General features: G+C 40.2%; 1 protein-coding gene across 3 annotated transcripts; it reads right to left on the bottom strand.

Moving 5' to 3' along the window:
• Nucleotides 1-299: 299 nt before the first annotated feature.
• Nucleotides 300-15163, bottom strand: calb2a (calbindin 2a; the record flags this gene model as incomplete). 3 transcript variants are annotated; one of them, XM_080028119.1, is made up of 11 exons in its annotated part: nt 300-416; nt 1309-1380; nt 3279-3332; nt 3544-3583; nt 3725-3780; nt 5832-5909; nt 7806-7862; nt 10107-10187; nt 11041-11130; nt 11216-11292; nt 15070-15163. In XM_080028119.1, 11 exons carry the CDS (start codon nt 15161-15163, stop codon nt 300-302), a joined length of 816 nt encoding a protein of 271 aa, XP_079884245.1. The 3 variants fall into 3 exon arrangements, with proteins under 3 accessions (XP_079884245.1, XP_079884246.1, XP_079884247.1); XM_080028120.1 differs by having other exon boundaries at nt 1312-1380; XM_080028121.1 differs by having other exon boundaries at nt 1321-1380.
• Nucleotides 15164-16204: the final 1041 nt, after the last annotated feature.

The following is a 16204-nucleotide window of genomic DNA, read 5'->3' as shown; positions in this document are numbered from 1 at the left end:
TTTGTTGTTGTCAGGCACAGCACGGGCGGCAGGGACAGGGATGAGGTCAGAAATAGTTAAAGGCTTGGGGGGACAGTTGAGGAGGTCTCAAACAGGTTGTGGTTAGGGTTGAGAGGTCAGATTGCAGTGCGTTTATCATTCATTCTCAAGTTGTTGGGGAAATTATTGGTGGGAGGGGGTCTGGCACATGCACCTGGTATATGATGCCAGTCAGCTGGAAGTGGGTGTGGCCTGGGGAGAGCAGGGAGGGGCAGGCAGAGAAAATGATGATATACAACAAGAGGGCAGGAAGAGAGGGGTCACACAGTTGGCTCCTTGCAGAGGACGATTTCCAGCTCTCCGCGGTAGAGCTTCCCTCCGTCGGACAGGCTCATGATGCTCTGCTTGTAGGCCGGCAGGTTCTTCAAGTCCATCTCCTGAATGAGAGAAAGGGAGGTGTGACAGATAGAACCAGTTAAGATGAAGAAATCAACTGGGGAAATAAACCAAGAAGAAAAATACTGCTTTGTTTAGATCAAAACTAACATTAAAGCTGTACGTTTTTCAATTTAAAAAATATTTTTTTATATATAATTTTTCCACAATAACCATTCCACTTACAATGAACTGTCACTAGACTAGACTAGTCCTCTTCTCTACAGTTTTGAGTCTCTACTGGATGCCCCCTAAACACGCTTTGGAAAACTTTCGGCTAATTATTTAAACATGGCAGAGCAGTTAATAAAGAGACCACAAAATCCTGTTACATTGTTATATAGTACGGCTTTAAGCAAGCAAAATTCTATAAAGTTAGAATGTTTCAATGTTGAGGTTAATTAACCCTGGGGACCGTAAATCAAACATCTAGTTAGGTGGTTACAAAATGTATGAAAGTAGTTAAAACTGCTGGCCAATTGACCACTTAAGATTAATGTTGCTACAAATGTCAAGCTCTCCCTTTTCGATTCCTAAGATTGTGCCATTGGTTGAAAAACTTTTCACCAATTAACACATCTTGAACTAAGATAATAAACAGTTAAGAAGCTTGAGTCATTTGGTGCACTCAAAATAACTCATCACATGCAGCTTGTTCATTTGGCATTGTCATGACTTCTGACGCCATACAGGCAGAGAATGTAGTATTTTATAAGAGTTTAAAAATAATAAAATATAATTGTTGTTTTTTAGTTCTGTTTTTTTGTTTTTGTCTATGTTCTAAAATATGGGAGGTAAAAAGCTCAGAGCAGCACACATCATAGTGTAGAAATTAGGTTAGTGTTAGTGTGTAGAAATTAGGTTATCAGGTGCCTTACAAAAAGTACATCTCACCATTTTGTTTTTCTGGTAAAGGTCTCGTAGCAGTGCATCCAACTCCTGCTCATCAATGTAGCCATTCCCATCCTAAAAGAAGTTGACAGAAAAAAAAAATGTTTTTCTATCTCTAAACCAATAAGAAAGTACCGGAAGGAAAGAAAGGAAGGAGACTTGAAAAACATAATTGAACAGCAAGTGTTTAAACCACAACTCAACCATATGTAACTGCCCATCACATCTGATTTTGTTATTTTTCATAAAAAAATCAAGCATTTCTTTATTAAAAGATGCTTAGCCTCCTGATTTGCTAGCCCTGCTCTGCCGTTAAGCTTTATTCAATATTTATTGGCAGCCACTGTAAATGCACCTGCCAAATGGCCATTCATGAATGATGATTTGAAAAAACACTTCCTTTTCACAACTCTGTAAAAGGGGTTAGCTGTAAAGTCAATCTGGAGCCACTTTGCTAATGAATGAGTTATGTCCCGCATTAGTGTATTTGGCCCAATTTTCATTTTTAACTTTGGGAGATGCTTATTGATGTAAAGATAGACTGAAATCATAGGTTTTGGGGAAAAAGTGTGGTCATTTTCAGGATGAAAAACCAGTGACTCTGCAGAGAAATACCAAGTAGAAATCAGTCAACAAGCTGCGTGCCACATTTTCAAAGCCTTGCACAGATCGGGGCTGTGGCACTGTGAGCCATGTTAGTGTTCAGATGACCAGCCACACTTTGCCATGCTCACGATCTCTGGGCATCAGTGACAGCAGCTCTCTGTGTTTCAGCTGGAGGGGCTGAGCTCATAACAAAATGATGTAACTAATTACACAGAGAAATGGAAGTTCTCCATTTGCAGAAAGACTAAACGAGTATACCGCAGTGGCTCCTTTCATAATTGAACATTCAACCCTGTCCTCTGCAAGGGAGCTAGAACGATTGCTAGCCTTCAGTCAAATCCGAGACATCAACATGCACGCAATGGCACTGTGCTAAAAACACTGTACACTTTAGTTCAAAGGGAGAATTATACAATGTCAGTTACACTGGGACAACTGCTACAAATTTCACAAAGCCAAAAAAATGCTGTTTTGTGTTTGGTGCCAGAATCTTTTGGAGGAAGTAAACTAGGCTAAACAGGGGCTGGGTCCAGACTAGTATGTAGAGCGAAATCAAATCGCCGGTAGACTTGGCTGGGTTCACCCAGGCTGCAAGTGTCAGGAAGTGGCTGTGTCAATGCTATAAATAGGTTTCAAGTGAAATATTGTAGTAATATCCAAATATGCACACATTGAGTACAACATTCGCAAAAATGGATTCAGCATTATAAAAGCTAAAATAATGGCTGGTAGGCTACCTCAGAATACCAAAATCACAATATGCCATAAAGTGGCAGCTCTCTCCCCTGTAACTCTGCTCTGTTCGCTCCCGCCTTGCATCATATCGCTCCATGTAGTCCCAATTCGATTCCAATGCTAATGTGGAAAATGTGGCCACTCCAAAATCCTGGGCTGTTTACAAAGGGACAGGTGTGTCAAGCCTTAATCATTTCCCTAGGTGATTGTGGAGTGCCCTAGGTACAAAGCAATGAATTTGCATATTCATGATTTTATCAAATCCCACCACAAAAAAAGACACTGAGTCATCCAGACAACTTGACTCAAATACAAATTAAATTTATACAAATGTACCTCATCATTGTGGCCTAAGACTCATGGGTGTGGATTTATTGCTAACAAAATATGTTTTTCTGATTAAATGAATGATGAAGGTACCATTTTAGATCAGATTACATGGACAGACAATTCCAGTGCCCCCTTCTCTTAAGTATGGCAGACAAAATAAACCGTCTTTCCCAAAATTCAGCTGTCAACTGAAAGCTCATGGAAGAGAAGTTATCCCAAAAGTGATGCCAGAATTCATCTGTGTGCTTGGAAAGTAATAGACAACTATATTTATGTTTCATACTGAATACAATGCCACCTACCTTGTCATAGAATGTGAAGATGGCATTGAACTGTTCAGTGGTCATCTTGGAACCCTGTAAAAACCAGGTTTGTGTTGCATTACCAGGCGACAGTTTGCCAAATACCACAAGTCACAGTGAGACAAAACTTAATCAAAAAAGTTATGTGTTACAAAAGTATATAATAATGGCTGTACACCGTATTGAGTGTTCCAGTGACATTAATTGTGCATTTTGTAGCCATTTTGTTTGGCAAGAACAATCCTTTCTTTCAGTTGTTCCTTACCTGGAATTTGAGTAGGAAGTTCTCCTGCACAGGGAGCAGCCTGTGAGAGAGAAAGACTTCATTAGCAGACACAATAGTTGTTCAATTATTCAAGTCTGTGAAAGACGGTAAATTAACCTCAGCGAGCAATGTGAGTCAACATTTACATAGTGAACGAAGCGAGTAAAATTGCACACATTACCTTGCCATCTCTGACAGGCCCAACTTTCCATCTCCATTCAGATCAAACATCCTGAGCTACACAGAAGAAGCAGAGCAGAGATAGGAAGAGACAGAGGAGAGAGACTGAGAGGAAAGTTCTTTTCTGTGGGTACATGCTGCCAAGATGAAGGCAAATGTGCTCCCATGAGATTCATTTACTGAGACATGGAACGGATCCCCCTAAAGATTTCTACCTTTATTATAAATCCACAACCTATTTCTTCATAGTTGGTAGATGTTTACCGGAGTAAAGTGACTGTTAATTTCAATGTTTGAACAAATTCAGACAATTGATGGTGTATACATTTTTACATAGTAAGTAGGAAAGAACACAATGGATTTTGGCTAAATAAGATAATATTAGACCTCTCTCAAAGAGCTACAGATGGCCTTCTTATATTTGTACACAAAGGAATTGCAAATACAGTATATGTGGTATGAAGCTATTAAAGGTTCAGTAAGCGGAATGGTCAGTTTAGCTAACTTCCTGTCAGTGACTGCAGTTAGCAGTCCCCTCCCCCGTCCCCACGTCACCACATTTATACACTGTGGTCTTCAAGCAGCTACTAATCTATCATCATCTCAGATCCGAAAGTGTGATAAAACATGATAAAAACCATCAAAACAGACATTGGGAAGGATTTTGACCTGCTCCGCCATTGTAGGATACACATTCACCCACAGACATATGCATTCACCCATATGTCGCTCTGCACGTGCACCGGCAGTGAGACGGGAGCCGGTTGGTAGCATTCTCTCTTCTGATTGGTTATCAGTAGTGGGATCCCCGAAAAGTTTATTTGCCGATTACATGCAGAGCAGGTGACGGAGAGATCGGCTTTATGAAACACGCACACTATATAAGTGATCACTATATGAATAAAGAGCGATTCAACACTTATATTAACATAAATAAATCGCTTACTTCACCTTTAATTTAAAATGAGGCAAACTTTTGTTGACATAGAATTTTTGAGGACAGAATTCACATTTGAAGTGTCTTACAGAAGGCATATTAAACAGGTGTGCTGACTGATATGCTTTTATGCTACTCTCACAATAGCTGACGAAAGAAGACTGAGCTAAATTATTGAATTATGTTACAGGCTCAATTGTTCATTAAATTTTCCAAACATTTTTAAAAATAACAATGGGCTAAGTTGTTGATTAAATGTTAATTATTAATAGCCAATACGACAGGTCCTTTATCTTGTTGGGTGTGTACACGTGTAAGTGTTTGTTTAACTGTTTATTTAACGACTGTTCTGTTTTTGTTGCCCAAGCTGTTGATTGTGGTGAAGCAGAAGAACATTTTTCATATTATAGACAATAACGTTTGCTTACATTAACTGTCAAAATGTATAGGCTATATTCCCTGTACAAAACCGCCTGTCTTACCTGCGTGTCAATTAAAATTACTCATCATCTGCCTTCCTTGCAAGTTCTAATTAGAAATAGCATGAGTCCCTCTAGCAAATATTCAGCAGCAGCACCTGAATGCTTTTAACATTAATGGGGATTATTTGGCAAATCTATACGAACTTGCCAAATGAGTTTACCTGTATAGTTTTAAGCCTATGTGATTCTAGTGTGTAATAAAGGTATAAAGGCATAATAAAGACCAAATCTATGAGCGTGTTTACGATGATGCTTTAGAAAATCAGGTCAGGTCAGCTCTGGGGCTTCCAGGAAGAAGCAGATGTTACCGCATCTGCGCTGTAAACCCACAACCTGCAGGACATCACGGGTCACAACCACCCATCCGCACTGAGCTGCTGCCACCAACACCAAGGGGCCTCGGAGGAACTCCACGCCATGGAACGGGTCATAGACTCTGGGTAAAACAAACTTTAAACTGACTCCCTTTGCAATTTATGTTTTGGGTGACAATAAAAATTAAACTGAAAATGTTGATTCTAATGTTCCTGATACTGACTATCAAGTTCAATTAGTTGCAATGTGCACATGGGATCTTTCCTTGTGTGTGTGTGTGTGTGTGTGTGTGTGTGTGTGTGTGTGTGTGCGTGCGTGCGTGTGTGTGTGTGTGAGAGAGAGAGAGAGAGAGAGAGAGAGAGAGAGCGTCTTACTATGGTCTGTGTGTACTCAGTGAGCTTTTTGTCATCGTAATGTCTGTTAGCCTTTTCCAGCAGGTCTGACAGGAAGCCCTGGGAACACACATAGATTTGAAAGAAAAAAGAACAGAAAATTAGGAAGAACATGAAGAAGTACAGTATGGCATATACAGTACAGGGTTTGGGGGTTTTCACCGTTAGAACAATATAGAAACATTTAAATATACCATCTATTGAAGTCCTATATTAAATAAACCCTCTGCGGTCAGAGATTTTTACATCCTCCATTTAATGGTCAGAAATATGTAACACAAAACAGCAATCTCCTTTCTCACAAACTTGGAATACTGTAAAGGTGAGTCAATATCGGTTGAAAAAGGAGAAGCCGTAAAATGCACTCAACTATTCAATGTCAACAAAATAGACGAGTTAAAGTGAATTGTACAGTTTCGTTTCTTCATTTTTGGGTACCTAATTTTTTATTCAAGGTGGTTGATGAAGGATTAAAAGGAACACATTAAGAAAAAAAAGAAAGGAAATGTTAAAAGGATATACAATAGTAAATGAAAAATAGAAATGGAAAACTAAATCAAAATGCTGATAGCAGTATGTATGAATGTATCTTAATCTAAACAAATCTGAATGTATCTAAATCTAAAAGAATAAATATCAAATCAGATACATACATGTAAATGTTCCCTCTGAAATTCCCTCTGAAATTTGGTGTAGTAATAGTCTTTTAATTAAGTATTTTAACATGAAGATACTCAAGTAACATTATCTTAAATCTATTCCTTAAGCGCTTGAACATAACTAATATTTCCCATGCCTGCTAACATGAGGTGAGGCTCATGTCTGCTGCCTGCAAACTCAAATGCATTTTTCCATCCTTTCAAAATGCAACACCTGAGTAACTCATGTGCACCTGTCAGCTGGAACAAATGTGATGCCATAACAACCCAGGCAGCCTAATATGTACATGATGTGTGATCGCTGACCGCATTAATGTTCAACTCTGGAACACTTCCCTTTGAATAATTTGACACAACATTTCACAAGAGGTGTTTAAGTAAATAACATTTGTGAAATCTCTAAAGCATTTTGCATCTAAATCCTCAACTGAAAACAACACGGTCAATGGGGAATTTCCTGGGGGGCAACCACTTAGCTTGCCTCTTTGAAGGCTGCTGCCTTGTTTACTGGCCTACAGTATACATATAGAAAACACATTATATCTAGATTTTTCTGTAACAACAGAAATGTAAATAAATAAAGAAACAATTACAGGAAGTTTTAAGCTAGGTAATGTCTATTTAGCTTTATATGTAGTATACAGACGTGAGACCTATGTTAATATTCTCAACTGACTCGAGGCAAAACCGAATATAAGTTTGTTTTTCTAAAGTGTTGAACTCAACAACAACTTAGAATCTGTATGATAGCAGGGTACTAATCATAACACACAAAATTATAATTTTTGTCTCTTTCTTTCCTTATTTTATTGGTGCAAAACAAAATAAATCAGTAGAAACACTTTTACACTTCAAATTAATAAATAATATGGGAAATCATCAAGCATGATAAACGGGAAAAAAGGAAACTATGACAGTTGTTAAAATATGAGTAAAATGTAAATGATCACAGGAAAATACAGGGAATAAAGCTAAAGTAGGTAAGTAGCTGCTAAAGTAGGCCTAGCTCTTAGCTACTGCTATCAAATAGTTACAGTTTAGGGTATTTGCTCTGTTTGTGAGCAAGTCTTGGTGTCCTGATATACATTTGAATGTGTGTGGGGGAGGGGAAGGAAAGAAAAAAGACATGACAAAATAAGAATAATTATGACCACGAAAGCAAATGGATAAATTACAGATATTTGTAATATTTGTAAATAAGACATTGCAGGTTATGCTAGCCTTATCAAAAAGTTTTTATTTAAAGTCACTTTCACTAATAAGTTGCAGTGTGTCATTGAGGATCATATATATTTACCTTCAACTCATTTGCTTCAATGTAGCCGCTGCGATCTGTATCATATCGTCGCCATGCCTACGAGAAATCAACAAAGCAAAATAAATATTGGATTCAAAAGCAGTTTTCAGCACAGATGCAAAAAGTGCACACAGACACCCTTCTCCAGAGTGATTAACATTGCCCCCCCTCCCCCCCCCCCCCCACACACACACACACACACATTAATCCTCTCTGATCCAACGCCGGCTTGCTCTTTAATTGCTCTAAGCGTTCTCTCTGGTGCAGAGCAGAAATCGTTTCGGTGGGGAGTGACCACAAAGGCCTGGACCATCATTGTAATCAAACTCTTTTCAATACAATCCCATTCACAGGTGATACAGAGCAACGCTAGCGAGAGACATAGAGAGAAATAAGAAGGGGAGAGAAAGTCATTTTAATGAATGTTTTAATCTAGCAGCTGTCCCTGTCCAAAGAATGGCTCCTTATCAAAGATGGATGGCCTTCCCCCCTTCTCCTCCTACCATCCTCTGGGCACTGCAAAGAGGCGTTACAGTGGTGTTATCCATTATATATGAATCTGAAAATAGAAGGTTCTGCTTCCTCATTGTAACCCTTTAAAAACCTCTTCCCCCACTTCATCCTCCCTGCACCCTGCAACCAAGACTGATTAATCCTGCTCTCTTGTTTTATGTCCTAATGTTCTCGAACTCTGGCTCAACGACATTTCATTCACGTCCTCTCCGTTCCCGCTTTCTCTTGTTTGCCCTTTTGTATCCTTTCTCCACAACTTTTCTTTCTTCTATCCTCCTCCTCTCCTTTAATTATTCCCCTTCAATTTGACACAGTGGACAAGGACAGTGTCTTCCCCAAATGTAATTGGTTTCTAATTGGCTCTATTCTCTCACTGCAGCAGATCTAACATAAAATCTGCCATTTTCTTATCTTCTGAAGGTATTTTGTTGAATAAATGATTTCCCCTTTCTAGTACGTTTCAAGACACATCTTGCTCAGCCAAAGGCTTTTTGTTACTCTACAATTATTCATTATTCATAATCCAATGCAGCACTGAACTATACAGTACTTGGACATTTTCATATATAAAAATTATGGTTTCTTAAACTTACTGTATGCTTACAGTAACATTTTAATTTTGTCTTATTGCTCATTAGCAGAATTTATGTAGGTGCTCTGCTAACCGTCACTGTCTTGTTGGTAAGAAGACATGAATGTTGACATGGGATTTTATGATTATAAGTTATATATAAATGTTAAAATATTATTATTGCTTGATTGAGAGCTTGATTTGGAATCCGATTATCCTACTGCTAAAGGCCAGGACACCCCGGCCCGATAATCGCCGTCGTAGAGTCGGGAGGGGGCGGGGACACAAATCTGTTTGGTGTGTGCCGTGAAATCGGTCGTCGTAGATGTCGTCGGGCTTCTTTTGAGGCGGGCAGTCTTTCAGTTGGAGCAATTTGATTTGTGGAGGGCTAGCGAATCAGTGAAGCCCGGAAGTGAGGCGGGTAGCACAAACAGCTAACAACAGTTAGCCATCGTTTTAATGTGTTTGTTTGTTTCGTTCAGCGAGTACTCACATGCATCAACCCTTGTTGACTGCTCGACACCATGCTCGACACTCTCTGCTAAAAATGGTGCTCTTTATGGTCCATAAATATAAATACGTATTTCTATCTATGTTTATGGTCTAGAGAGCCGTCCCATCATTTCCGGCTTCCGTATTTTTTCGGGCCACAATACAGATTAGCGCCGCCTGATGTTATGGAGACATTACGTCCCATGCAAGCGCAGAGGGTACGGGATGTCAGCAGTCGGTTTGGTCTTTGCACTTTTTCGGCCGCGACGGGAAGACTGGAGCTCCCTGAATCGGCAGTCTCCATTTTCGGGTAGTCGGACTGGTGTGTCCTGGCCTTAATTCTCAACAGTAGAAAGAGACAAATATGGCCGCAGGATGTCTGCATTTTTCTATTTAAGATTACTCCAGTTTATTTCCCTAATTAGTACACCTTCTGCTACACAAAGGTCTTTGACATTAGCTGGTAGGTAAAAGAGAAAATGGGCAGGCTGTTACCCCTCCATGGTTGATTAACTCTGGTTTAAAAGTATGGTTGGTTGAGCAAGTAGGTCCTGACTCCTGACTGACTAATGGCATGTTTTCGTGAACCAGAAGCTTTTGTTCCAAAACTGTTTGAACTTATCAAATGTTTTTACATTCAGTTCGAGTTTGTCAGTACCAAACAGCAGCTTTGTATCAAATGAATATACTGGCACATCATTACACACTCAGAAACATATTCTTACCGCCATAAACTCAGCACTGGAGCTGACAAACTGTCTGAAGCAGAGCAAGAAGTTCTCTTCAGTTGGGAGAATCTGGGCCAGCTAGAGAGAGACAAGGAAATGTGAGTGGGGAGAACACAAGATGGTGGGGTTGATTTGCTGCGAGACAACAGATGGAGACTTTTGTCCGCAAAGCCTCAAATGGGAAACTCATATATAAATAATAGAGAGCTATAACCTCAGCTGGGCTACGGCCGAGTTAGGATTATTATTTTAATAATGGTTTTGGATGTTCGGGGTACAGCCTTTGAGCTGGATTTTCACTCCAACAATCGAACTGAAACTATATCTCACTTGCAGATTTTCCATATACTGGCAGATTTATTCATGCAACAGAAGCTGTCCTTCTTGCATCTCTGTCAAATCACAGTCCAAAAATAGTCAAATCGAGGGAGAGCAATATTCCAAACTGATGCTCCAGAGAGTCAAATCATAAAGACACTATTTATACATCAATCGGAGTATTGACCTTCCTCTCTGAAGCCTCTCATGTGCATAGCATCTGGTTCTGGGATTTTACTGTTACATTCTTTTACCAGTCTAGAATGCAAATCAAATTTTTTCAAACTTATTTTTGTTAAGTTGCTGTTTTAAAGCTTTATGCAAAGCTAAACAAACTAGCTGTCATCTTATGTTTGAATGATAGGTTTAAGAGTGATATCCATCTACTCATCTTTCTACTCATGAAAGTGAATTATGCCAAAGTATTGAATTTTGCAAGACGCTACCCCGCCCCCCTTTTTTTCAGTCTTGAAGCTAAAGCTAAGCTAAATGAACCCACTACTTGCTGTAGTTTCAAATCAGCTTATTGACCAAAATGACTTAGACTACTTCTTTCATTAAAAAAAGTGATTGTGATTCTTTCATTGTATAAAAAGCCCCTGAAAGGCCTTACCTCTGACATCTCAATCCGTCCATCTTTGTTCTTGTCAAACTTCTGCATGAACTCCTTCATCTTTTCTCTGAACTGGGGGTTTGAAGGGTCCTAGAAAAACATTTGTATTTAAAGCAAGTGAAATCTGAGTCTACAGTATGCATATCTGTGTTTGATCTCTAGTCCCTGAACTCACCACGCCTGCTCCTCTCCGGGCCATCTCCAATTCCCTGAAGAAGTTCTCCAGCTCCTTCCCCTCAATATATCCATTACCTGGGAGACAGACAGACCATGACATTGTGTTACAGTAACATACCATAAGGGTATTTTTTTCAGTTTTGCGGATATGCAGAAACCCCATCAGCTCAGATGTGGTCACAGTATCACAGAGTCAAACAGCTCGGTTTTGCCCCGTTTTTGATTAAAACATGAGCCTTTTACCAGTAACTCCCTTCCTTCCCTTCTTGCTCAATATATTGGGCTATTGACTGACACAATGCCAACTGATCACTCCTCAAAGGCTGCATGTTCACACAGGGTTGCACGCAAGGAGAAGCTATAAATGGAAAATGGCTTTTATAGGATTTGGAAAGCGCTGTTTCACAGGCAGCTTCTTTTATTCCACGGAGATCAATAATGCATCTGACAAGGAGAGAATATGGATAATAGTGCACTGTGATAGCTACTACCTGATGATAATGTAGACTTGTAAAAATGATAGTATTTTGTCATGAAGAACTGAAGCTTTGTACTATCCATCAGAAAATGTCTACTACTCATTTTGTACTGCATGCTATCAATCATTTTGACAAAAGTGTCACTTTTTTTCGTCAACACAAATTTAGCTTAGGGACAATAGAGTTGATTTTGGTCATATTTTAACCCTGTTCCCGGTGTTCTGTTACCCTGACAGTACCTATTCAGAGGACAAATGAATATGTCCGCTTCAGCCCAGGCAGTCGTGAAGCCATGCCAATATGCTTTGAACAAGCATGCTGAATAGACAGATGGCTCCAAACGATGTGACTAGATGCTTCAATAAAACCCTGGAAGGCTAAGACGCCTCATTGAACTCTAATTAAGATTATTATGCCATCCAGTTCCTCTCCCTTCCCTCCAACTCGTCATCTTCTAATGTAACTCCCTCTCCTTATCCATTGTCTTTGTTCTATACATTGACATGTGTGTGTGTGTGTGTGTGTGTGTGTGTGTGTGTGTGTGTGTGTGTGTGTGTGTGTGTGTGTGTGTGTGTGTGTGTGTGTGTGTGTGTGTGTGCGCGCGCGTGTGTTCCTTAGTGATGTTATCAAAACTCATGAATGAACACAAGGCTGTGCTGTTCCAATAAGTGGGACAGTAAAATGCCTCAGTGCAATCAAGCATCCCTCCTGTGGGTCTTATTGACATTTACCACTCCAGAGAGAAATAGCCTGCTTGGTAATTAAACCGAGTAAGACATGATTAACAACAAGGCAAAAGGCATCAAATGACAATAGGAATAGATTTACGAATAGATTATGCCGAAGTGCTGTCATACATTCAATATACGCACCATTATATGTGTGCATGGGAGCATCTTTTTCAATTAAATGCCATATGTACTGCTGTTTATTTACAGTATGTCCATATTGCAAGAAATTGTCCCAAATTTAGATCATGGTTTTCAGTCACACTTAATAGCAGTGCTGCTGCATCAGTGTGCACATGTAAAGTCAACACTAGCAGCTGCATTTACTGTAATGGCAGCCTCTGGTCATGTCCAGATAATTCCATTTAAATGTAAAATATTTCTTGATTTATATGTCAGAATGAGACAATCCTACTGACTTACTTTCATGTACTTTGGTCTTCCTGCATTAGCACTTATTAGCACTAATGCTTGCATCAACCAGCAAGATAAAAAGGTTCACAAAACTATACTTTGGGCCCAAAAACACTCTTTTGGGGATATTGCATCATTGAAGTCCTGGTAGATGCTGGTAAAGACGCTTTAATCTTCCACTAGTACTGGTTCTAAAATTCAACTCAGACACAGGGCAAACTCCCAAAGTGGGCCGCAGTGCCACCTAAGTGCATATTTAAAGCCTTAATAAAGTGCATTTGCCTTTCAAAGTAGAGTGCAGCCCTGTCTATTCAAATATTTTGAGTTGAGAACACTGCTGGGTGGATTTTGCTTGCAAGTTCAACATTTTCCATATCCAGGTTAACAAAGATCATTGACAGCAAATGCTCCATAATCAGCAAAAGGGACTGCATTTGTTCCTCTTTCAGCTTTGAAGTGACATAATTGAAAAAGGCTTGACCGAGATAGCAGAGAAAGATGAGAGAGGCACATAGTGGAGGAGATGCAGGAGGCACAATCCAGATGAGACTTGATCGTGGGCAAACAGGGGAATATGTGGTTTCATCATCTCTTGGTGCATTGCCTCCTGTGTATTTTTATCTGCAACTCAGAGATGTTTACTCAATCTGAGCAGACAAATGAGCTCTTCTATCTTTCAGCCGAGCCAATAGACACTCCCAGTAATGAGAGCAGGAATCAAACACTGTAGCCAAATCTGTTGATGCACACTGGTTGGATTTGATTTGCAAAGTAGTTCATCGCAGAGCACAATATGTAAAATGCCTCCGCAGTGGGACACCTGGCCGGCAGGGCAGGGCTCTCACCAGGCCAACAAGAATAAAAACAACAACCCATATGACAACTTTGTCTGCACATTGGCTCATAATGGAGGATCTGCGCTGACATTTGATTTGTTGGACTGAAGAGTCTGCTTTGGAAGAAGTGTCATCAGCACTTTCATCAGTTAACATGATTTCCCTTATCAACAGAGGAAGTTTCAGCAGACCATAAGTGAATTTAAATTACAGACCTTTCCATTATGAGGCTTGTGAGACTTTCAGGAATGAATATGATGTAAAAAAAAATCTTTTAAATAACAAAACTGTCCCATGTCATACTGTCACACTGAAACACAGACACATGCGCACAGAGAGAGATATCGTAAATAAATAAATGCTGAACCGACAAATCTGTATGATGAGGGGATAGATGAAAGAAGAACAGACACCGACCCGGAGTAAGACAGGGATGGAACTGATTGTGTGTGTGTGTGTGTGTGTGTGTGTGTGCGTGTGCGTGGGCGCATGGGGGGAGGGGGTTGAATAAATGAATATTAATGTTTTTGGACATCCCATCAGCTACACATTAATCACTTCCACTGTTGAGAGAGCCTGTCTGGCTGCACTTTTCAATAAGACCGTTTTTGATCGGAAACGGAAATCAATCCAATGGCAACGTCAGAACCAATTACGAATAGCATCCAAATGTCAATGATAATGTTGACTGTAACCCTAAAGAAACACTAATTAAATGATGATTGGATTATTAAATGCCACTTGAATTGCGCATTCAGGGTGTACTGCATGTAGGCTGAGAAGACATCTCTTGGAGCGCACTGTGCGCAAATAACGCTTAACTGACAGAGAAACAAAGGCTGGATCCACCTAAACTTTCGATTAAGACAAATTAAAACCATACCACTTCACTTGGTGTCGGGAGTGGTCCGTATCAAACATTCATTTTGAAAAACGTCGAACGTCGAACTTTTTTAAATGTTGCATCAGCACTTTAACAATATTATATGTTCCTCTTGGAGAAGTGATCCGCCTGTCGAGCGGGGAAAATGTGAATATACAAATACCAAAATGTCCTGTTAATATTCCTCAAAAGTCGCGACAGGAAGGAGTTTACAGAACGTTATATTACATTATTGTTATCCTTTTTTAAATATTCCTTATTCTCCCAAATCGATGCTCCAATGCCCCCTAACCACACACTTTTGCTACAATATTATTATCTGTTCATTCTATGCTTGATAACGGTTTTACTCTATTGCAGGAGGATGCAGTTCAACCTTTTCCCATGTATTTTCCTGCAAGATGGTTATTAACTGCAATTAAATGAGCTGCACTTTACAGCAGAGATACGTAGGCTAATTCAGTCATTTTTCAAGTTTGGAATAACTCTCAGGAAAAGATTATGTGACCTACCGTCAGCGTCGAAATGTTTCCAGATGTCGATGAACTGGGAGGCAGTGACCTCGGCCAGGTGAAGGTGAGGAGGCTGCTGTGCTTTGTTTGCCATGATGCTCTCGACGGATGCTCCTGCAAGTGAGATGCCAGAAAAATCCCCTTCTAACTTTTCTCTGTGTGTCCTGTTCAAATACACCCCACACTGTGGCCCCGACGCGCCGCCCGCCGCTTTTTAACCCCGGCGCAGGAGCGGCACCGCTGCTCTGCCGCTGGGGGCGCACTGCCACCCACAGCATCCGTCTGAGTCAGCCTCCCTGCGTTGTGTGTGTGTGTGTGTGTGTGTGTGTGTGTGTGTGTGTGTGTGTGTGTGTGTGTGTGTGTGTGTGTGTGTGTGTGTGTGTGTGTGTGTGTGTGTGTGTGTGTGTGTGTGTGTTTGCCTCCAAGCTTGATGAGTGGTAGGACGTCTTGGGCACTGCAGTGGACAGCCTGGTGTGTGTGTGTGTGTGTGTGTGTGTGTGTGTGTGTGTGTGTGTGTGTGTGTGTGTGTGTGTGTGTGTGTGTGTGTGTGTGTGTGTGTGTGTGTGTGTGTGCGCGTGTGCGTGTGTGTGTGTGTGTGTGTGTGTGTTTGATCTGGTATCCAATATGCATGTGACTTTTCATATTTCAGTAGGTCATGCACGTAAAATGCATGTGCGTGTGTGTGAGTGTTTAGAAAGTGTTTCTACATCTGTGTGTGTATCTAAGCATGCAGCCCCCATAGCCCGCCAGTGTGTGAGTGTTCACTGATTTAATTAGAACTCACACACTAATCACATGTCCCACACTGCCCCTAGCTAGCAGTGATTAGCCCACATAACAAATGTAAAAAAAAATTATCATAATAAAAAAGAAGAAGAAAAAGGGAGGGGGGCTTTTTCATTAAAGTCCACACTTTTGTGAATGGGTTGTGTGAGGTGCAAGCAAACATATCCTATTAGGAAAATGAGGATGGAAAAAAATGTACTTGTAAAAATGTCTCAGTCATACTGCAAGAGGTGAGATATTATTCAGTATGAAGTAATGAGACTGTAATGAGCAGATGAGGGTGAATAGGCTTATCCCTCGAAGCAAATTGCTGCTGTTGGATGAAATCTGCAAAAGACAGTTTTTCACA

Source organism: Ammodytes marinus (genome assembly GCF_949987685.1).
Source record: "Ammodytes marinus genome assembly, chromosome: 5".
Lineage (NCBI taxonomy): Eukaryota > Metazoa > Chordata > Actinopteri > Uranoscopiformes > Ammodytidae > Ammodytes > Ammodytes marinus.
The sequence above is the reverse complement of the archived record's forward strand: the minus strand, read 5'-3'. Positions and strand labels throughout refer to the sequence as shown.